The following is a 23610-nucleotide window of genomic DNA, read 5'->3' as shown; positions in this document are numbered from 1 at the left end:
ACTTCGTACTGTAGTCACTGCAAGCCTGTCATTCCTTTTCACGGGCTTGGATGCACATAGCAACTGTGCCAGTTTCCCCTGTAAAAAAATATGAAAATAGAGGTCTTGATCAGAGAGTGAGAAATTTGCACAGAACAAACCGAGGGCATTAAACTATCTTGGTAATATTCAGGAACTAATCACGAATACCTAATATTACCTTGAGCAGTCCAGAGTATCTGAGGCCTTGACACAGGGCAAGTGTATGTGATAGATCTCCACTTTAATGAAGTAGATGTCATGTGGAAGTCTTCTAAGGGTAGGTGCTACAGCCACCTTCTCACTTGTGTTGGACGCAGGTTTCTTCTTTTTTTTTCAATCCCTGATACTTCTACTCCAAGAGACTCTTGTTTGATGACTAGGAATACTCAGAATTTCATCTGTTTTATCTGGCATCAACTGATAGGAAAACAGCCCCCAGAGGTAAATTAAAGAAAACCTGGAGGAAAACTGACACTATTAAAAATTGCCAAATAAGTGGGCACAGGGCTAGCTAAACTGGGAGCAGGAATGTTGTCTCTTAAAAAGTAGCAGACTAAAATGAACTTTTAAAATATAGTTTTAAAAAACATGCATCATTAACTAATCATTACCTTAACTCCCAGCACTCCATTAATTTTCAGTTCCCTCTTTCTATTCTGAATCTCCAAATTGAAGCTGAGATTTTGTGTACTGAAATGATAACATGTACAGTTGAAGGACAGCTGAGCCACCTCACCATTATCTTCATCACTTACTAGGACATGCTGCCCCCTGGATTCTGTGCATTATTTCTTCTCCTCTAGTATTGCAGAGCAGATAAGGAATGTGTTGGGCTTTTTTAAGACTGTCTCCACTTTTCATGCTTTAGTTCATAGGATGGAGTATCTTCACAGAGCATGAAATGGATTGTTTCAAATGAAATTAAGCCAAAAGACATGCTTCAAAATTTGGTCCAGGCTAACTTGAAGTAAAACCCCTGTAGCACAAACTGTGTAGGCATCTTGGTCTCTAATCAATTACTTTTCTTCACCATTGCACTCTGCTGCTTGTCAGTATAAACATACCGTACTTATTGCCTATTGATTTCCCAGACTCCAATACTTTGATCCATCTGGATGGGTTTACTAGGTCACAACATCATAGAACAGTTGAGTTAGAGGTCATCTTGTCCAAACCTGCTCAGGTAGGGCCACCTTGAGCAGGTTGCTATGTACTGCTACATAGATCCATCTCTTCCGTTCACCTCTCAAATGCTGAATGCTTCTGCAGTTTGTGTCTTCTTGAAGCTTGTCTTCTTGTAAGCCAGAGCTGCAGTGTGTGTTTTTATTCTAGGAGAGATTCCTTGATCATCTTCCATATATTTCATAAGAGCTGTCTGCTTCCTTTCCTGAGTTCTGTCATCAGTTTCCATGATTTATCATGGATATGCTCTTCCAGCAAATACTTGTATATTCATGTGTTTCTGCCAAGTATATAGAAGAAAGGGGGATGTTCAGAAGAGAAGAGAGAGGAAGGAGTACTCAGAAAATTGCAGTAGTTGAATGTTTCTGCAGATTGAGGGTATCTGCATCTCTAGTTGCAGTTCTCAAGGAGTTCAGTTGAAAAGCGAGTTGTATGAAAATTGCACACATCTGCACAGACAGATGAGGAAAGTCTAGGTTTTTTTTAGCTCACAGCAGGGACAGAGCAATTATGTGACTGTTTTCTCCCTACTTATAGCATAGGTACTAGTCACTCTATGTTGAATTGTACAGTGCCTTGCAGTTTATGCTACAAATTCATGCAGCGGTTCACTAAAATGTTTCATATTCAGGTGGATTTATCTTTACACTTTTCTTCAATTCTTCGAATCACATTCAGTCATCTTCAGTGTCAGAAGCAAGGTGGGAAACATATTTACAAAGGGGACTGCTACAGCCCAAGAGAGTTCTCTCAGACACAAGGTGTTAAACTGCTTTTTGATCTGCTGCTTGTAGAAATGTACATTAGACTGTAAACCATGGTTCTTCGTGTAACAAGCTAATGAGCCTATCAGTTGCAGTCTAATTGCCTCTACCTCACTCTAAATTCTGCTGCACTAAAAAAGTCAAAGTCACATTCTAATCTGGTTAATCACATTCAGCTTTGAAGAGCATATAGTGGCTGTGTGTTAATTCAACTTCTCTCCCTGGCAATTTGTTTGATTGCCTGTTACTTGCAATCTGCACTAACTGAATAAATGTATTCTGCATCCTGATGGGAAGGTACGACTTTCTGTTAAGGTATTTAAATGTGGATGTTTTGCTTAGAAATTGAAGTAAGCTCTTCTCACCTTTTCATTCCTAATTATTTTCAGTTGGAAGGATGAAAAGCAAGACTGTTTTAACTCTTTGCAAAAGGTAATAAAGCAATAGAATAAAAGCAGGTTTTTAGATAGTAAGTTAAAACCACTCTTTACTTCATGAAAGCTTCATACTGGCTTATGAAGAAAAAATTAAATATGATACTAAAGTAAGAAAAAAGAATAGTACATCCTTTTCTTTCTCTCCACCTCCAGCAATTTATATTGTTTGTATTGTCAAAACCTAGACTTGGAACAGACCCTGTCTATTAAACCTTACTTCTTTCTTTTTTTTTTTCATATAATTAACATGCACAAGCACACACACACCGAAACATGTGTATGTATGCTATGTACGTCTTTCATAAAAAGGCTGAACATGTGCCAAATTACCTTCCAGATTCCCACATCATTTTTCTGAACAAGACTGCAAGGCCACTGGATATGTCCCATAAGTGCAAAACATTTGTTGCCAGCACATTTTTATTAACCCTGGATCTGGGTGATAATAAGGATGTATTGTGATTTTATCTTTGAAATTTCCTGAATCTTAATAGGACGTTTTCTTGCTGTTCTGAATTTCAATGAAAAATACTCTGAACATCATGGCCATTTTAAATATTACTGAAATCCTTTTAGATCACTTTTGACATTTTAAAAATAGCCAAGTGTTTTTATGGAAATATCTTTCCAAGTAAGCAGGAGAGAGATTAGCTTTTAGTATAAGAAACCACATAGAAGAGGTTATGCTTGGAAAATGTTAATGTAAAAAATATTTATAAACAGAATTTAAAGTTGACTCTGAAATGTTTAGTTCAAATGCTGCCCAGAAGTGTGGATCAATTAATGATTCTTTACCAGGTCAGCCTTTCTGAAAAGCGGATCCAATCATCTGAGCTCTGAAAAAAATATTGGGAATTAAGATCTGGATACTCTGAGTTTATTAATTCATTAAAAAAATCTAACTAGTAGTGCCTGATTCCCAGCAGTCCACTTGGGTTGTGGAAGCCAGTCTCCTGCACTTGCTACAGAAGAAATAAGTTGTTTCAAGCAGACTATGAGAGCTGCTCTTGGTTCAGTCCTTCCTCTCTCCACTGAACAAAGAGAAAACCAAAAGGGTTTCTCCCTGCAGGGCTACTTCCTGTAGGTTCCAAGGTGCTCCTCTGAGCCATATTGCTTCTGTTGGATGAGAATAAATCCTTTTCTTCTGATAGAATCAAAATTCTAAGATCATCTGTGGACAATGCCATTTTCCATTTGCTGTTATGGTATCTCAGTACTAAAAGTTTTATTTTACTCCTCTTCTGGAAATAATTTGTTACTCATTATTTGCTACTTGTCATCAGATATTGGGGCAGATGTATTCAGTCTTCCTTGTTTGGTTGCTCCTAAGAGGCATTTTTCCTCTTCGTTTCTTAAAAACATGTCTTTACGTATTTCTGCATTTTCATTTTATGGGATGCAAACTGTAGTCCCCAGCCTGTAAAAGCATTGACTTGGGTTTGATGACTTCTGATGCTCATTTATTTTTTCTCCTTTTCCCATTATTAATTTCTTATGTTTTCACAGATGTTCTTCTCCCTTGCCCTACATTTTCATTCCAAATCTGGCCTTTTCAGATGACCTCAGCTTCAAAAAATTGCAATACTGAGTCTTCAGCATTTTATCAGTCAGATATTCTTTATTCCTTCACATTCTTCTTCAATTTTTTGTTGCAAAAACATATTCTTATACAGTTGAGCACTTCTCTGATTTTTTACCAGGATATTTTTACAATTAGTCTTATTTGATTTAGCAGACAATATCAAAAATGCCGACTGCTTCACAGCTATTTATTGTCTGAAATAAATCTACTTTTCTTGTGGTGGTGTTGTTGTTCTTTTTTTTTTTCCGGTTTAATGCATTACTGGAGGACACAGAATCAAATGCCTTCACATTTCCAGAAAATGTCAGTTCGAATAGGGACTGCAGTTCCTCCATTCTTCCTCTAAAAATGTGTTATTAGGTCAATTTATTTCTGTTATTGTGTTCTGTTCTTTGATCACTTTAAGCCAAGCCATTTGGCTCAGATCTGTTATATTCAGTATTGAACTCTGGTTCCACAAAGCTGATCACAAATGTGCTGACCCATGTGAAAGCCACATGAAAGATTTTATTAGGCATTAAGAGTCCTGCCTTGCATTTTTTAAATCTTTAGCTAAGATTATAAAATGAATAGCTCCAAAAGGTTAGTGAATGAAAAAGCTAGAGTTTTAGAGGTAGAAAAAAAGACATAAAGGTCTTAAAGTGAGTGGAACAGTTCAGCAGGAGAAGTGTGATAGAAAATGTTCTAAAAGACTTAATAAAGCACAGCGTCTGTCACTGCAGAGAAAGTGGAATGGAGATGGAGAATCAACCTGTGACATACTCTATTCAGATTATTAGGAGCATGTGGGAGTGCTTTTTGGGCTGCAGATGGTTTGCAAGGACTGCTGTTCTGTTGGGAAGGTGGGCAGCACAATAAAAAATGGTGTGAGATCAGTCCTGGTATACCATAAGGGGATAAAAGTGATGATTAGTGTAAAAGAAAGAGGTGAATTGACCAATTACCCAGTGATAATTGACCATTACATGGAACTGGAACATGCAGAAGTTGTTGCAAACTGTGCCAGTGTATCAGCAGCTTTTGATTTTGTGTGGTGTGAAGTCAGACTGCATACAGACCCTGTTCTAATTACATTTGTTCTCTTGTGTTGTGTTTTGTTTAGGTTGATCTACTTGTCCCTACAAAAGTCACCGGCATAATTACTCAAGGAGCTAAAGATTTTGGTCACGTCCAGTTTGTGGGATCCTACAAGCTTGCCTACAGTAATGATGGGGAACACTGGGTCATATACCAGGATGAAAAACAGAAGAAGGATAAGGTAAAACAAGGAGAAAACTGAAATTCCAGTTGCACATAGAGAAGACTGTAACTGTGGTAATTCCAGTGCAAGGAGGTGGTAGCCTATTGTATGCTGCTTGTTTTATAGGGTTCCTATGCATAGGGTCCCACAGATAAAAGTGAAGGTGAATAAAAAAGAGCAGTATAAAACAATGACATTCACAGGACAATAATATGATACCTATCCGTGCAGTGCACCTAATTTAATGTTGTTAAATATGGGGCATAAAACTTTACAGTTCTTTTCTTTATTGGAATTATTTCTTCCTTTAACTCAAGAGAAGGAAGTATATAAATAACAGTTTATTTGTTAATAATAATGTAAAATAACAGTTTATCATGTCTCAGTACATAGTTTGTAAGTATTCACTATTTTCTGTAATTTTCTATAAAGCACGTATTTAATTTACCTCATTACCTATCCATTTTTAATTCTTTTTTTTTTTTTTTTTAATGGAAATTATTCACTCCAGGGTTTTGAATACCCGATGGAAAGATTATTTTTATTACACTATCATGAGAATACAAAACACAAAAAGTTTCAGAACTTCCCTAGCAAATGTTTAATGGGGGGTGTAAAGAAAGTGTAGATTTAATGACTGACTTACCTAGAAGCAGTTAACTTGTTATTTAGGGTATTATTCACTGTATATTTCCTTTATACTGTGTAACATTTTTATACCACAAAGACCTGAGTGCATGTGCATTTCTTTAGAGAAACATGAAGAATGCTGGCAAAATGTCTGATTGAACTGAAAGATCTACTACTAAAAATATCAGATGGGGCTGATACACCTGACATGTATGCCCAAATCTGGTGGTTTTTGCATCTGTATTCAGGGTAGTAAGTATTCCCACTTTCACAATAAGGCCCCCTTATGGTGTCCAAGCCAGGGGCCCCAGCACAGGAATGATGAAGAGCTGTTGGAGCAGATCCAGAGTGCTGGCGAGCTTCTCCTGCGAAGAAAGGTTGAGGGAGCTGGGAGGCTCCAAGGAGACCTCAGTGTGGACTTCAAGCACTTGAAGAGAGCTTATAAGTAGGAGAAGCCTGATGGGTTTTTTACACAGTTTGGTCGTGATGGAACAAGGGGAATGGCTTAAAACTAAACCAGGAGAGGTTTAGGTTAGATGTTAGGAAGAAATTTTTTATTCAGAGGGTGGCAAGGCCCCGGCACAGCTGCCCAGAGACATAGAGAAGCTGTGATGCCCCTCCCCTGGAGATATCCAGGGCCATGTTGGATGGGGCTCTGTTGTAACTTGATGTAGTGGGTGGCAACTCTGTCCACAGCAGGCAGTTTGAACCTAGATGATCGTTAATGTCTGTTCCAAGCTAAACCATTCTGTGAGTCTGATTCTGTGAAATGAATGCTCGTTTAATAGTGGAAGATATCCTACATCATTGGATTAAATATGTGCATAACTGCATATCTATGCATAGAAATGTTATATCTGTAAGAAGATTGTTACCAAAAAATGACACTGTCAGCTCAAAGAGCCAAGTCACATTTCACTGTTGTTCAATCCTGCAAAGGGATTTTTCCCTGTCAAATTCTAAAGGTTTTTAAAAAGGTAAAACTGTTATTTTAGCCATCTACCTGAGAGGGTCCTGACACCTATGATTATGGAAGTGTCTAGTATAATTGGTTGTCATATAAAGATTGGAAAGAAACAACTCACCTTTTGAAGATGTACTGTAAATATATTCAATGTAAATGACAGATAGGCACTTCAGCACTTCCTACACATTCCATTTTAAATCCCTGGCATTTAAAAGTGGAAGAATCCACTGTGAAAGAAATATCTTCTCCAAGCCAAAATTTAGATAGCAAAGCGTTACATTCATTTTATTGAAAAAGAAAACACACATTCCAGTCTCTAGAGAGAAACACAGTAACAGTCACAAGGAAATCTAGAAGAAAATGCATTCTCACTTAACAGCACTGGTCCGACTAGGCTTGTTTATAACATTTGCCAAGGCAATTAAATTCTTTTCACTTTCATCATCAGGTGGATTGCTAATTGCTGTATGTATAGTCCTCTAGGAACAATGGAAAACTCTTAATCATTGTCTTATTAAAACATCTCCCACCCCATATTAGTTTACATCCCAAAGAATAAAATAGATGCATCTTATTCTTTAAGAAATCAAGAGCAAATAAAGGCAGAATATGATCAAACACGCTTAGCTCAAAATTAGAAATTATATCTTCTGAATTTAAATTTGTACAAAATAAACAAGATCAGTAGGCAAGAGTCTAGACTTTAGTCTTTTGATCCACAAACATCAAACAAAAGCATACTCACTATTTTAAATTTCTTCTATATAGAAAAAGTTACCCAGAGTCTGACATTCGAAAAATGCTAGCTGTCAGTCAGTGAGCTTGGCATAACCACATGGGAGGTAGGACTGGAAAATATCTCAACTGATCAGGCAGTACCTCTTGACCTATGGAGGGACTACTCTCCTACCCATCTCTTTGAGGTCTTCTGGAACAGGCTGCCCAGAGAGGCTGTGGATGCCCCGTCCCTGGAGGTGTTCAAGGCCAGGTTGGATGGGGCCCTGGGCAGCCTGGTCTGGTATTGAATGGGGAGGCTGGTGTCCCTGCCTGTGGCAGGAGGGTTGGAGATTCATGATCCTTGAGGTCCCTTCCAACCCTGGCCATTCTGTGATTCTGTGATTCTGCACAGAAAATGGGATTCAGCAAACCCAGAGGCCCTGAGTGCCATCTTAGGGGTAGGTGCAAATAGTTCTTCATTATTTGAATGAAGGTTAAAAACAGGTAGTTTAAAAACTCAGCATAGTAATTAAATTCATTTACCTGTCCTTCACGTTATCAAAGATACAATGCTTATACTGTAACCCACTCTAACATGTTCATAGAAGTAGCCAGTGATGAAGTTTTTGCAATATAAGCAGTCTACTCCAGGGCTCCAAAGAGGTAGAAAGGTCGTTTCTTTCTCTTACTCAATAATACTGTGTTGTCCTCAGTTTGTTTTTGTTGATGCATGCTAACATTTCTTCTCAGCTTATTGTGGGGAAATATAATCATCATTCCTTTAGTCTTTCAGTGTTTCCTAATACAGTCTGTTTTCTGAGCATCAGATCATTCTTTTGAATCCTGCTTGGACCAACTCTTCCAGAAGCTGATTTCCCAAACTTGTAGTATTTCATCTGATATTCACTGAAATACTATGCAATATATTTTACAGGAGATAGTCTTGTTATAATCCCCAAACAATTATTTTTTTTTCCTTTTCTTGGAACAGTGCATTGTTATTCCCTCGTATATATTTACAATCTATGTTAATTTGTGTAATCTTTAGCACAGAATTACTGTAAGCTCTAACATTCTCCACACTGTACTTCTGACACTGGTCATTAATTTCTAAGGTCTGACTTTGTACATACCATTATTAAATTGTAGCATGCAATTCTCCAATTTGCATTTCTCCAATTTGTCAAGACCATTCCAATTTTGATTCCACTTTCCAAGATGGGAAAATGTTCTGCATTTTTAACAAGCTAATAGATTTCCATCATCTATTTCATTATTGAGAGCATATAAATTATCTTTGTCTCAAGGCATAGAACATCACTCAGTAAAAACTTCTAGTTTTACATATAGCCCTTTGTTGTCTCTCCAGCCCAGGATGCCTTAGTGCAGTGTGCTCTCATGGGATTTGCCCACAGACTGTGTACAACAGTAGTACTGAATATTCTCTGACCCACTCCTTTGTCCATAATTTGCAACAGAGTGGCACAAAAATGCAAATGAAAAATGAAAACGACCAAATAAAAAGCAATTCCTCAGAGAGCAGAAGAGAAACAGCATCATTTGTCCTATCTAATAGTCATATCCCTGCTCAAAAGCCACAACGATTTCCTTTGCTCTTGTAAAGGTTTGAGGTTTGGCTCAAAATGGAAGAACATTTTAGAAGATACTATGTTTACACAGCAAAATGAAACTCTTTAAGAAAGATTTCCTCTGACCCCTGAAGATACAGAAAAGAGAGAAAAGATAAACACTAGCAGCTATCAACAGCAGCAAGCATAAATTGTTCATAATTTACCCTAATTCATTCTATTTATTATGTGAAATGATTTTTTAAGAGAAAAACAGAACAAATAGATTTCTGATTACCTCCTCCAGTAATCCACTCATCCTAGTAGTCTTTGTCCAATAATTTAAGGGAAAGACAGTTCCAAAACCTCTGAGGGAAAGGAAGAGAGTATGAAAAAAAATAATTTGTTTTAAAGTCCTAAGAAGTGTGTCATTTTATGATGACAAAGCATCTCAAGTGCAGAAATTACAGATTTGTTTCTGACTGTGGTAAGGATTTATGGATGAATGTTGTGACTTTAAAACACATAGAAATAGGAACTGAGAGGTTAATCCTAAACTACCCACTGTTGGGCAGTTTACAGGATGAATCCTAACATATCAGTCAGTCTTAATGAATTCCTAAAGCTATTCTCTTCTCCCTTTTTTCCATATAATGTGTGAAATTACCTTAGAGAGAGAGAAAAAAGAAAAAATAGAAACCAAACACTGTTATCTTGTATTCAAAAATGCATTATCTGCACCCTGCATCTTTGATAAATCTGCAACACATAAATTAGTTGTTTCAAACAGAAGAAAATGTGGTATTCAGTTTTATTTGCACAGTTCCTACTGGAAATGATGTTCCAAGAACAGGCGCCTGCAGCTCCTCATTGGCTTCTGCTTTTTCATCTGCTTTCATCTGAGTTCACAGCTCTGCTAAGCTTCTAGGAAGGCAGAGTAAAAGGTACTAGGGAAAAAAAGTTAAAGGGAAAAAGAAAATGTTTCTTCAAATAATGATGCTTTTCTCATTCATTTTAAATAGTTTGAATCAGATCTTTGAAAAAAATAAGAATACTTCTCCTGTTCTCTTCAAGACACAAGGAAGAATTTACATTGCCGGTTGGCAAGTAGGAAGAAACTACATTTTAGTAAAAGGACCACAGCCAATAGCTATCTTGTTTTTCTCAACTAGAGGTCAGTAGCTCACTGTGCCAATGTTAAGGAGATCTAAACCAAATTTGACCCTTTTTCTAATAACATTCCAAATGTGATTTATAAATTGCATGGCATGCTGTAGGTAGCTCAAGGCCAACTGTGATGTCAAATGGTATTTTACAGACTGATTTCTGAAATGAAAGAACATAAGAAAGTAAGCTAAAGGACAGTGTGCAAGCTGCATATTGTCAGTTATTATTAGCTAAGAGACATGCAATTAACTGCAGGCAGGCAGTTTCTCCTGTGCAGATGGTCACTAGATTTCTGGACAAATTGAAGAACTAGTTATAAGCTATGTGCTTTGTATATCTGGTTAATTGCCATAGCAACAGAAAGCAGAAACATATGTTTAAGTGAAAAGTTAGATTGTCAGATGGAAAATCTTTCTGCTAAACATCGCTAATGTTTTATCTTTCTGATGTTTAATTATAATAATACCTGATTTATACTTACAGATCCAGTTCATACATATAATTCACATCACTGTCATATTTAAACATCATTTTTATATTCTTGTTTAAGTGATTGCTGCAATAGGGAAATCATAAAATACTGATAGAGACTTTATGTCCCTTTGAAGGATGATGAAGGAACTGGGCGTAATAGTAGGAGACAGTGCTTTTCTTGGTTCCAGTTGGTGACTGGGACCTGGGTAGAAGGAGGGGAACGTATCAGTTAAATGAATGGCTGCATGAGTGGTGTCACACAAGTTTTGGAGTTCTGTGATCTTGGATGCATCTTTAAGGTCAGTAGCCTAGATGAAGTGCCTCTACACCAGAGCGTGGAGTCTGGGAAATAAACAGAAGGTGGAAGCCATGGTTCAATTAGAAAACTATGACTTGATTTCCTATCCCAGAAACATGGTGGGATGAATCGTACAACTGGAATTCTGCAGTCAAATGCTAAAAGCTTTTTGAAGGGATACGCGGTGCAGGAGGGGCATTGCCCTCTAAGTTAAGAAGTAGATAGACTGTGAAGAATTGCCTCCGAGAAACATCCGTGATCATATGGATTAAAATTAGGAACCATATCACTGAAGGTCATGCAGTGGTTGGGGTCTATGGCAGACTGTCTGATCAAGAGCAGCCTATTGATGAAGCCTTCTTGTTTCAGTTCCAAGAATTATCATGTTCACGGGCTCTCATTCTGGTGGGGGATTTCTAACACCTGGATATCTGCTTGGAAGGCAACATGGCAGGCTGGAAACAATCCAGGAGACTCCTGGAGTCTGCTGAAGATGACTTGGTGGTATTGGATGGTCAGGTATTGGATGAAACAAGCAAAAGTGTAGCTTTATTGGACCTGGTGCTCATCTGGGCTGTAACAGCCATGCTCTGGTTGAGTTTGTGATCACAAGTGATATGGACCTGGCAAAAAGCAAAGTCGGGACACTGAAATTCAGGCTGTGTAAGGAGTTATTGGATGAGATCTCCTGGGAAACTGTCCTTAGGAACAAAGACAGAACAGAGCTGGCAGCTCTTCTGAGAACACAAGAACTCTCCATCCCCCAGCATAAGAAATCAAGCAGAAGAGATAGGAAACCAACATGGCTGAGCAAGGACTTGCTAGTCAGATTGGGGGATAAGACAGAAATGCACAGGCAGCAGAAGCAGGGAACTGTGGCCTGGGAAGAATAGAGGAATGCCATCTGGACTCACATGGATGGGATGAGAAATGGCAAGGCACAGATGGAATTAAACTCTGTGAGAGACGTGAAAAATAACAAAAAGGACTTCTACTAGTACAGAAAGGAAAGGTGAAGAAGACTGTACCTCCATGATAAATATGAAGGGAGAAATGGCAACAGTGGACTTGGAGAAGGTTCAGGTCCTCAGTAAGTTCTTTGCCTGAGTTTTCAGTGGCAGTTAGGCTTCTCGTGTTTCTCAGTTCTCAAAACTTCCAGGTGGGCTCTAAGGGAGCAAAATCCCTCCAACTGCAAGCAAATATCAAGTTCAAGAGCATCTGATAAGACTGACTGTACACAGGTCTGTGGGACCAGATGCCATGCATCCCAGTATCTTAAAGGAACTGGCTGATGCAGTTGTTGAGCCGTTCTCCAAAAAGCTGTGGCTGTTAATTGAAGTCTTAAACATCAGTCCCGTTTTTAAGAAAGGGTGAAAGGAAGACCTGGGGAATTGTAGGCCAGTAAGTCTCACTTCTGTGCCTGGGAAAATCCTGGAATGGATCCTCTGGCAGTTCCATAAGGCACATGCAAGACAAGGACTGTGACAACCAGTATGGCTTCTCCAGGGCATAATTGTGCTTCACAATCTAGTGGCCTTCTATGATGGAGTGATGGTGTCAGCACAAAAAGGAAGGCCAACTGATGTCATCTACCAGAATTTCATCTTTATGATATGCTTTCATATCATATTCTTTTATCTAAATTGGAAAGATGTGAACTTGAAGAGTGGATTATTCAGTGGATAAGGAATTGGCTGGATAGCTGCAGCCAGAGGATTGTGGTCAGTGGTTCTGTGCCCAGGTGGAGACTGCTGACAAATATCTGTCAGAGGTTCGTCTTTGGACCAGTGCTCTTCAGAATCTTTATCCGTGACCTAGACAGTGGGGTTTGGTGTACCCTCAGCAAGCTTGCTGATGGCATTGAGCTGAACAGTGGATATAATGGAAGGAATGCAATTCAAAGAGACCAGGACAAGCATGAAAAGTGGGCCACCGATAACTTAATGACATCAGCAAGGCCAAGTGCAAGGCACAAGGCTTAGAGCAATCCCAGTGTACTAACTGGGAGAAGCACTCATTGAGAACAGACCTGTGGAGAAGGATTTGGGTATTTTGGTGGATAAAAGTTTGATGTGATCCAGCAGTGTGCACCTGCAGCCGAGGAGGACAACTGTATTCTGGGCAGCATCAGAAGAGTGGTGACAGCAGGATGAGGGAGGAGATTGTTTCCCCTCTACTCTGCCCTTCTAAGGTCCCACCTGGAGTACTGTATCCAGGCCTGGGGCACCCAGTACAAAAACATTGTGGAGCTGTTGGAGTGAATTCCAGATGAGGCCACAAAGATGATCAGATAGCTGGAATGCCTCACCTAGGAAGAAAGATTGAGGGATCTGAGTTTATTCAGTCTGGAGAAGAGAAGGCTCCAGGGAAAACTCACAGTCTCACAGTGTTTAAAGGGAGCTTATAAACAGGAGAGAGACTGACTTTTTACATGGGCTGATAGTGGATAGTGATAAGGCAAGGGGAAACGGTTTTAGACTAAAGGAGTAGATGGAGAATTAGGTGTTCAGAGTAAATTCTTTCCTCAGAGGGTGGTGAGGCATAGGCTGCCCAGAGTTATGAATGCTCCATCTCTGGAGATGTTCAAGGCCAGGTTGGGTGGGGCCCTGGGCAGCCTCATCTAGTGAGTGGTGTCCCTTCCCATGGCAGCCGCATTGCAACCAGATGATAATTAAGGTCCCCTCCAATACAACCTTTCTGTAATTCTAAGATAATATGATCATTACTATTTAGTAATGACCTGCTTAAAACAATATTTTAACCTTATGCCAACTTTCATGAAATTTCACTGAAAAAGTCTGTATTTCATCAGGCAGTTAGATTTCATTGGTCTTTGTCTGATCTGATACAAGTAAAAGGAGAGCAGAAATTTTATTTACAACATAGGATCTGCACTTCATTTTTTCTGTGTGGTGTGGGTAGTGTGTTGTGCTTTCCTGCTATTTTGCCTGAAGGAACTTGACTGATGATAAGGCTTGCACAAACCAAAACAGCCCTGTTGAGTATAAACAACATACATCAATATATTGACCCTGTGTAACATCAGGGCAAAGTTTCAACACTGTGTCTTGCCTCCCAGGGTCCCATTGCTTGTTTGTCTAAGTTTTTGAAGCCCTCAACCTAGGTTCTCCACTGATTTAAATTACAGGTGGTTCCTATTGCCCTCAGCTGAGCTAAAGTGAATTTTTGTAAACATTTATGAAGGGCAGTTGTTCAGAATATTTCTTTGCTTGCTTGGCTTTGAACTTTCTGTCATAAACCACTTACAAACTGTGTGCAGTGGAGTAAATTTTCCATTTCAGGGACATGAGGAGATATATCAAGTAGAAAAAATGGCAAGAATATGTTAAATGCACTTTACAAATTTAGAAGCTTTACATGCCTGATATCTATTCAGAACTTGAGAAGATAATAAATATCACACTATACATCATTTTATTCATAGAAACATAGAGTTATGGAATTATGTTAGTTGGAAGATACCGTTAAAGGTCATCTTGTTCAACTCCCCTGCAATCAACAGGGGTACCACCAACTAGATCCTGCCACTCAGGGCTCTGTCCAGCCTGACCTTGCATGTCTCCAGGAACAGTACATCCACCATCTTTCTGGACTGCCTGTGCCAGTGCCTCACCATCCTTGTTGTAAAGAACTTCTTCTCTATATCCACTCTTTTAGTTTGAAACCATTTCCCCTTGTCCTGTCACAATTCTTGATCAAGAAGGATGTCTCCTTCTTTCTTACAACCCCCTTCAAATACTGAAAGGTCTCTATAAGGTCTTCCCAGAGGATTCCCAACTCTCTCAGCCTGTCCTAACAGGGAAGATGTTCCATTCCTTGGATTATTTTGGGGGCACATATCTGGACATACTCCAGCAGGTCAGTGTCTCTTCTGTACTGAGGACTTCACATCTGAATGCAGTACTCCAAGTGAGGTCTAAGAAGTGCTGAGTAGGAAGAGCAGGATCACCTCCTTCATTCTGCTGATCATGCTTCTTTTGATACAGCCCAGGCACAGTTGGCTTGCTGGGTTTTGAGAGCACACTGCTGGCTCATGACCAACTTGCAATCCACCCCCATGTCCTTTTCAGCAGCACTATGCTCTATCTTTACATTGTCATGCTTGTACTGACAGTGGGGGTTGCCATAACCCAGGTAAAAGACTTCGCATTTGTATTTGTTGAACCTTATGAGGTTCATGTGGGCCAACTGCTCAGCCTGTCTAGGTTTCTCTGGATAGCATCCTGTCCCCTTGGTGTGTTGACTGTACCACACAACATGGTGTCATCCACAGATTTGCTGACAGTGTCAGTATCATTGATGAAGATATTAAAATGTGTTAGTCCCAGCACTGACCCTGAGGCACACCATTTGTCACTGATCTCCCTCTGGACATTGAGATGTTGACTGCCATTATAAAAAAGCCACTAGGTTGATCAGGCAGAAGTTGTCCCTTGTGAAGCAATGTTGGTTGTATGGGATCACCTCCTTGTCTTCCATGGGCTTCAGCATAGCTTCCAGCAGGATCTACTCTATCATACTCAGCACAAAGGTGAGGCTGGCAAAGAGACTTTTTCAATATCAACTGAAAAGGAAGAATGTCCTTTTTTTCCCCTTACATCACTACATTAGCACAGGTGCGTGAACATGTCTGTTTGAAACACATATCCATTTAATTCAAAAAGCCTGCCCAATTTTTTATAGTGAAAAGCATCTTCCAGTTGTGAATTGTTCTAAAGTAAAACAGAATGCCTTTAAACAGCAGCTCTCTTTCTGCTAAGAAATCAGAACATCTTTCACCATCTTTGACCTAATGTCATTCACTTGTAGCTTTGTAGCTCTTCATTGTGAAAAGAAATACTCCACCAAGCAAGAACAAAAATTTTCAATGCAAGTAAATGGATTGTGCAGATCTGCAAATTTCAGTCTTGCTTGAAGAAGTATTTTTCAATAAATGACAATAAAGAAATAATATGTTTCTGAAAGAAGGGAATATAACTATCAGAAATATTTTTCATTCAGCTTTCTTTTGAACTTGAAATGAATAGTTCCCCTTTATTTGTCATACTTACGAGATGTAATGCACTGAAGAAAAATCCAAATGGAAGCTAGATCTAATTACTCTTTTTAAATGGTCTGCCTCTAATATGATATTCAGGCTGGATGTTAGGAAATACTGCTTTTCCAGAAGAGTCAGGCACTGGAATGGGCTGCCCAGAGAGGTGGTGGAGTCACCAATCCTGAAGGTGTTCAAGGAACATTTGGATGTTGTGTTGAGGGCCATGGTGTAGTGAGAACTATTAGTGACAGGCAGATGATTGAACTGCATGATCTTGTAGGTCTTTTCCCACCTTGGTGATTCAGTGATTCTGTGATTTTATGAGCAGGATTAACTGCTCCAAGAACCTGTTTGAAATACTCTGGACAAAAAATATGGTTAACATTCAACAGACAGTATACTGACTTCATTATCTGAGACTTAGATGTTAAAGTCTCAATTCTTTGCTATTATCCCAAATAGCAGGAACTAATAATGCTAAGCCCAATGTAGACTTTCCATGTAATTTCAGTTTCTGTAAGACACGAGACCCAGAAATATTCTCTGCAGAGAATCAGGCTCCCTGAATTTTCATATATCTGAGGTATCCACTGACACAATGCTAAAAACCCCATTCTACCCTTTGCCCCCACCTGTTAATTAGTGCTATGGATGTGCCCTGAAACCTGCTTTTAAGCTCCGCATTTACAGCAAGCATTCCTTATAATAAATTCAATTTTCCCAAGCTCTTCTTCCTTAGATAGTTACTCTAAATTATCTTGTCACAAAACTTACTGCAGTTCTCTTTTTAAAATATGAATCAATTTACATCGTCATAATTTGAATATGTTGCTTAGGGCATAAAACACTTAGCTCTAATGAAAAATTTCAGTGAGTATTTAAAGGCAAGACAACCAGATACCTTGTTTGACACAGCTATAAGCAAGACTTGTTTATATTTCAGAAATCTTTTTTGGCAGAGAATATCATTATGTATGTATTTTCTGCAGTTGTGGGTTTTTTTCGCAAACTGGTCATAAGTTATCGTACATAAAAGCACACTATCATACATTTTCTACTTTTTTATTTTAAAAGCAGCTGTAAAATACTGAGATACAGAGGAGTTACATATGTATGTGGGGAATATGTATGTGTAAACTTGCTGAAGTTTCTGAGTGAAAGTTTTAGTAACTTACACCTTTTAAGTATGTAGCCTGACATAAACAGATACTCCCAGTAGAAAAATTAAAATAAACCAAAAGCTTTGATCCACTTTTACATATACAGGTACTTGGTGATTTAGGAGCTGCCCTGTTGTGTGAGGCTGAAGACCTGCCCACACTAGGGAGCATGCATCCTCCAGCAGATGTCTTCCCAGTTTCCTGCACTCTTCTACCTGCATGTTTTGCAGTCCTTGGCTATAGATCCTACCCCTAGCAGTTTATCTCACTTTACTAATACCTAAATACTATGAGAAAGAGTACCACAGTTTGATTACACGGTGTGTGAAACAGCACGACCATTAGGTGACTCATTCATTTCATTCTACAAGAACAATGCAGTGTTGTCTGTGATTGATCTCCATGTCATTTATGATGTTATAGACATCTATCATATGTCCTTTCTTCCAAGCTTCTTAACTTCATTAGTGAGCTTAAGCTGAGGTAAAATGAAGAATGAAAAATTCAGTAGTAAATTTTCTATTCCTGGATGTTTTTCAAGAAAAGAGTAGATGTGGCACTGTGGGACACGGTTTAAGGGCATGGTGGCAATGGGTTGATGGTTGAACTTGATGAGCTTGGTGGTCTCTTCCAACCTTATTGATTCTATGATTTTAAATTTGCCACTGGTCTACTGCAACGCATTCAGTGTGTTTGCTCATGGGATGTTATATTTCATGCCAGTCACATTTGGGGATGTTCGCAAAGCTTTTCTCGTTGATAAATCTGTTTTCCTAAAATCCTTGATCTAGCAAGTTTAATTTCCTGAGACTGTATCTTGAATTTTGAAGGATGCTAAATTATACATTTGCATAAATTAGTATCTGAAACAGATGAGTTCAGTTTCAGGTAATAATGACATTGTGTGTGATTTTACATACACTTTCGTGGCTCTAAGAAAAATAGTATAATCCAACTCTTTCATCAGTATTTGTTCCTTAGTTTGATTCAGATATTTTCACTTTGCACAGATGCATGTGGGTATGGATAGCGAGTAGATGGATTTTTCTGGTAAACAAAGACTTTTTTTATTCCAAGTCTTAGTCAAAATGCTATTTCTGAGATGTCTTCCACAGGAAAAATGAAATAGAAAATAAAAAATTCTCCAATTCCTCTGCAGCAAGAATTGCTTGTGGTTCTGCATTGCTTATCGTCTGAATTGGTAAAAAAAAGCCAACAGATAAATTGCATGCATGTGCAAGAAATCAAAAGGAACAATCTTTTACTTTTAAGCTTTCTTTGCTGCAGATTGTACCTTGCTAATTTTAATGAGTTTGCTTTCTTGTATTGTATGCTGTACTGACACAAATGATAATCAAATTCAGATGAAATCTTAAAGCTCTAGCTAATTTCTGTAATCAACACTAGACTATACTTGGACAACAAACAACTTTTCCTGACAAAAATGCTTCTTTTTTTCCTTACAGTCACAGCACTGTGGCTTTGTGGCCAGTTTTTCTGAAATTTTATCTGTTTATCTTAATTGTTGCTTAGCTTGAATGCTGAGGTTCCGGGCAAGGAGGGAAATACATCACTTTTGAAAGAGAATCACTTGTGGAGCATACATGTGTTCTTGAAAATGCCAAACTGATAGCACTTGAGAGGAGCTTAAAGACTAAAATAGTAGTCTAAGTTCTCTTCTGAGAATTTAGAAGACTAAAATTCTCTTCTGGATTCAATCTATGGCATTTTTCCTAAGAACTTCAAAGAAGTTTTTCATTTTGCACTAATTCAGTCACATAAGCACTTGTTCTAGAGAATCATACTCCTTTTGTGCTTTATGCAAATGAAAATCACTCATTTGAAGTCAAAAAGACATCAAATAATGTTTTTGTAAATGAAAAGACATTTGAAGACATTGAAGATTACCCATATAAACCGAAAATATCTCCAGGGGGTGATCTGACCGTTTTGCTGAAAGAGAAATGCTATGCCCTTTGAATTTGAATCACGACTCTTAGGAGAAAAAAATGGCATTGTTCTAACACAGACCAGAGTTTTGGAACTCACTGATATATTGACTAACACATGCCATTGGAAATAATGTATTTACCTGCCTTAGAATGAGTTAAGATATTTTTAAATGTATCACGAGCTGCTTCCAAAGCTATTAATGCTTATGGTAACATTTTTCAACAGAATATGATAGTGTCCTTTATAGTCACTAATTTTGTCACAGCTTATGCAATGGCATCCAAGCTGCATTGGTGAGTAAGTGTTCTTCTAATGCTACTTCATCCAAAATAGTAACAGAACCTCCTAGGATTATTTTGACAAGATACAAATGCCAAGTAAAAAGGCAGTTAATTTTTAAAATGGTAACAATGATTTCAGCTGTGGGCTGAATCTGCACCTCACGTTCTAGCCAGGCATGCAGGTCCAGAACCCACACAGACCCTGAGTCACATGTGTGGTGTCCTTTCTCTGGCCCCATGGATTTCAGGGTTTTTCTGTCTCCTTTGGTTCTGCTGTGTAGAGTTTCAGGCTCTTCACTCACTTTGTCACTTCCTTTTGGATCCCACTGATGTCAGTTCTGGACATTACTTTTTGGTTTCAGGTATCTGATGTTTTAATAAGACATTGCTCCCTTCTATCTGAGAAATAACATCGTGCAGACCTTCATTAAGGAGGAATGTTGTTTTGCCCTATGATTGGGCCAGTATTTGTCAGACGTCTTATAAAACACTAGTCCAAGGAGTACCTTGGTATGTAAAATAGCATGTGTAAAAGAAGAGTCCTCCTTGAACCCAGCAAGCGTCAGCCATGAAGGAATGTCTCTATTGGAGCGTTCCTAACCCAGTCATTGCTCAGTTCTCAAGCTTGGCTATCCAGGCACCAACCTTCTTGCTGCTTGCCTTTTAGGTTTTCCAGGGAAACTTTGACAATGACACACACCGGAAGAACGTCATTGACCCTCCGATCTACGCCCGGCACATCCGCATCATCCCATGGTCGTGGTATGGCCGGATCACCCTGCGGTCAGAGCTGCTGGGCTGCACGGAGGAGGACTGAGGTGGGGTTCTGCTGGGCGTCATAGCTCTCAGTACCACTATTGGTCCCTTCGTAGAAGAAACTGCAAAGCCTGTAGGAAGCTGAGTGGGTTTTTCATGATCAAGTGCTCATTTTATGGTAGGCCGCTAAATGTCTTTCGCAAGGAGGTCTAAGCCTGCCCTTTAAATGATCCAATCCGATTTTGTCCTTGAAATATGTTAGTGTTGTCCCTTTTGCTGTGGCATTATCTTTCTAGCTCTCCTTTAATTTGTTCACACTAGTTGAAATGTGTTAGGGAAAAACAGCAGCATCCTTTTTACAAGGGAAGAGAAAGAGCATGACAAAGCTCATTTGCAGCTTCAGTAACATTGGGCTGACAAGTTCTCCATAAATCATACTGTCATCTTACTTGCAAAAAGTGATACTGCAGCTTTTAGCAATAAGTTTACTTGGGGATGACTGCATTATAGTAATTGTGCCTATCAAACACTGTCACTATTTATGACATATTTTGGAAAATACTTTGTGGTACTGTAAAATACAGTACCTGTGATATTACTAGCTACCTTTCATTATTCCTATCTAAACAGCAGAGTCCATTCACCTAAAGGGTTTTCCTAGCTAGCCCCATGTTCCTTCTCAATTTTGCATATTATAGACATAACCTTCATGCTTTCTGTTCAGTATCACTGTTAATGTTATTTTCTTTGAAAGACCCATTTGTATATGGAATAAAATTTGCTGTCAGTACATTATGAAGTTAACGAATTTGCCAAAGTACATTAATTCTGCTTGAATAGTGTTCTTGCAAGGATGCTGAGGTGAAACAGGCGGGTTCTTGTGGTTCCATGTCTTCAGTACATGCAGCGGTAAAGGCACAGTGCACAGCATAAATCCTGAACCCATTGCATGACTTACCCAGGAGTGAACTGCCCTCGATGGAGCTGCCCATCTGACTTCTTCTTTCAGAAACCTTCTTCCTGTGAGGAGACACATGATATGAAGGAATGAGGTGCCAAAAAACAAACAAAAAAAAAATGAAGCATGTGGAAGGAATGACCTCCTTGCTGCTGGGAAATCTTTCTGCTGGGCCTTTCTAATGGCACCAGTCATGTTCTTTCTCCCAAGCATGGAGGCAAGAGATGTTGTAGGAGTGCACCCGATTTGGGCACTTGGTTCCCTCTGCTCCCAGCTGTGTCTTTGCTGAGTATGCCACTGAGCCACAAGGAGGCTGATCTTTGTCATGCTTCATCTACAGAAATGCTTCTTACTATGCTGTTTTAAGAAAGTATGTCCAGTTAGGGCCCTAGGACCCAGAAAAAAATTAAACAGTGATGGGATTTGTAAGATGCTAGAAGTACAGTTAGGCATTGGGTGGCAGTGCAGATTTAATTGGGTGGAGGTGGAGGGTGCTGCTATGCCTTATAGGATCTAGAAACAAGACAGGTCAATGGACTTGGCTGCATGAGGTAGCTGTGCAGCAAGAGTGAAAGAAGGGATGGGGAAGGGCATTGCAGTCATGGCTCTGGTGTTTGTTTGCTGGGCAGTAACCTCACCCCACAAATGGAGATAATCACACCAATCTTGTGAAGCACTCTGAGCTTCCTAAGCACAAGGCACTCCATGATGATGTAGCACCAGAACCTTAAAGACCTTGGGACAAGGAGTTAGGAGATGTTGTATTTGCTGCCTGAAATAATGGGATCACATGGGATCACACTGTTAACTTCATAACATGCTGATGGCAAAATATAAATTACTTATATATATATATATACAGCTGCATGTTCTAGCAAATATCACTGAACTTAATTTCTGTCACCGTTACATTCTCACTGAAACCAAAACACTGAAGTATGAGCCTGAGTCCTGCTTCCCAGACAAATGCCCCATTGGCCCACAGTCTGCAAAGGGAAAAGTTTGCTTTGGAAACAAAACGGTTTGGATTTCAAAACCTGCATTTAATCACACATTCTCTACCACAGAGAAAATATATAATCCATTTAACTGTGAAAGACCCTAGATTAGCAGCCAGGAATTTTACTTGCAAGAATTGGGGATATATAGGTGGCGGTTTTCGGATAGCGTCACTTAAACTGTCACATTTTAACAAACAGAACACCCTGCCTCTATAAAATGATTTAATCCTTAAACTGTATTTATACAAGTATTTATTTTATAAGGCTTAGACATATAAAGACTTCTACAGGAAAGTCTTATAAAGGTGAAAGTATGTGTAAGAAATGTTGAAGTCCTGTGCAACACTGCTAAGTTCGTTCTTTATTTTTTACTTTGTGCTGCATAACAAAAGCCACTAGACTGTTAATGTCTTGTCTGTAACTGTGTTAACAGCATTCCTTAATGATGTATATATGAAGTGGTCTTCAAGCATAGTGAGTGATTTTAAAGAGAAAGTCAATCATGGGGATACGTAAAATTCTAGAGAAAAACTGTATTCTTAAGTTAACCACTGTCAATGTTTTGCGCCTCAAACTCTTCATTAAAAAACAAAAACAAACAAAAAAATGTTTTTAAGGACACATAGTATTTAAAGACATCTAAAACCATTTTTCAGTTTTAAGACAGCAACTGAGTATTTATTTATAGACTGGAAGAATAGCCATGTATCTAATGGACTGTGTAACCTAAAAAAGGGAGGCATTTCTGCAAATTGGAGTCTCTAGTTCATCAAATATTTTTAGTTTTGTTTTGGAATATTCATTCCCAAGTGATTGTTTTTTTCATGTTTTGCAACTTTTGGTATTGTCTTCCGTTGCTAATTCGATTGCTAACCATTTATCTGCATATAAAAGTAGTGTTGTTAGAATACCTAAAATAGTCACTTTATTTTGTGTTAACTTGGAGTTGAGTAATTTCATTCTTTTACTCTGTGTTAGCTTCCATCTGCCAGCAGTTTTCGCAACCTGGAAACAAAGCTCTGTACTTTATAATAATATGCTCCAATAAATTATAAACGAATCATATAGGTTTGCCCCAACACTTTCAGCCAGTCTGCTGTGGCTTTATTACTGAAATTATTCTTTAGCTGCCAGAAACTTTCTTTAAATGGTATTGAGCAGCCATAAAACCAAACTGTATTCCTGCTGTTATTTCATACTGAAATAATTCTTGATATCAGGTGTGCTCCCGTATTATGGTTTTTCCCTTTATTTTACTCTCCCCTCTTTGTGCATGAAAACCACTGACAGAAGGGACAAGTGATAACTAACACAGCCGTACTTTCCCAGTGAAAGCAATTGGCATACCAAAAAGAGAAGCACATAAAGGATAAGTGGAAAAACACTTTGAAAGGA

At 38.8% G+C, this 23610-nt stretch overlaps 1 protein-coding gene across 1 annotated transcript in view; it reads left to right on the top strand.

Annotated features, from left to right (window-relative positions):
* Window positions 1-22449, top strand: part of EDIL3 (EGF like repeats and discoidin domains 3) — a 270179-nt gene extending 247730 nt beyond the window's left edge. The window contains exons 10-11 of the mRNA XM_042822916.1: window positions 5089-5244; window positions 20168-22449. Of these exons, the coding sequence (XP_042678850.1) occupies window positions 5089-5244; window positions 20168-20317 (306 nt within the window). The 3' untranslated portion in view covers window positions 20318-22449. The remainder of the gene's footprint in view (window positions 1-5088; window positions 5245-20167) is intronic.
* Window positions 22450-23610: the final 1161 nt, after the last annotated feature.

Source organism: Centrocercus urophasianus, unplaced genomic scaffold (assembly GCF_019232065.1).
Source record: "Centrocercus urophasianus isolate 14NV4802_14NV808 unplaced genomic scaffold, USGS_Curo_1.0 seq_21, whole genome shotgun sequence".
NCBI classification, from domain to species: domain Eukaryota; kingdom Metazoa; phylum Chordata; class Aves; order Galliformes; family Phasianidae; genus Centrocercus; species Centrocercus urophasianus.
The sequence above is the reverse complement of the archived record's forward strand: the minus strand, read 5'-3'. Positions and strand labels throughout refer to the sequence as shown.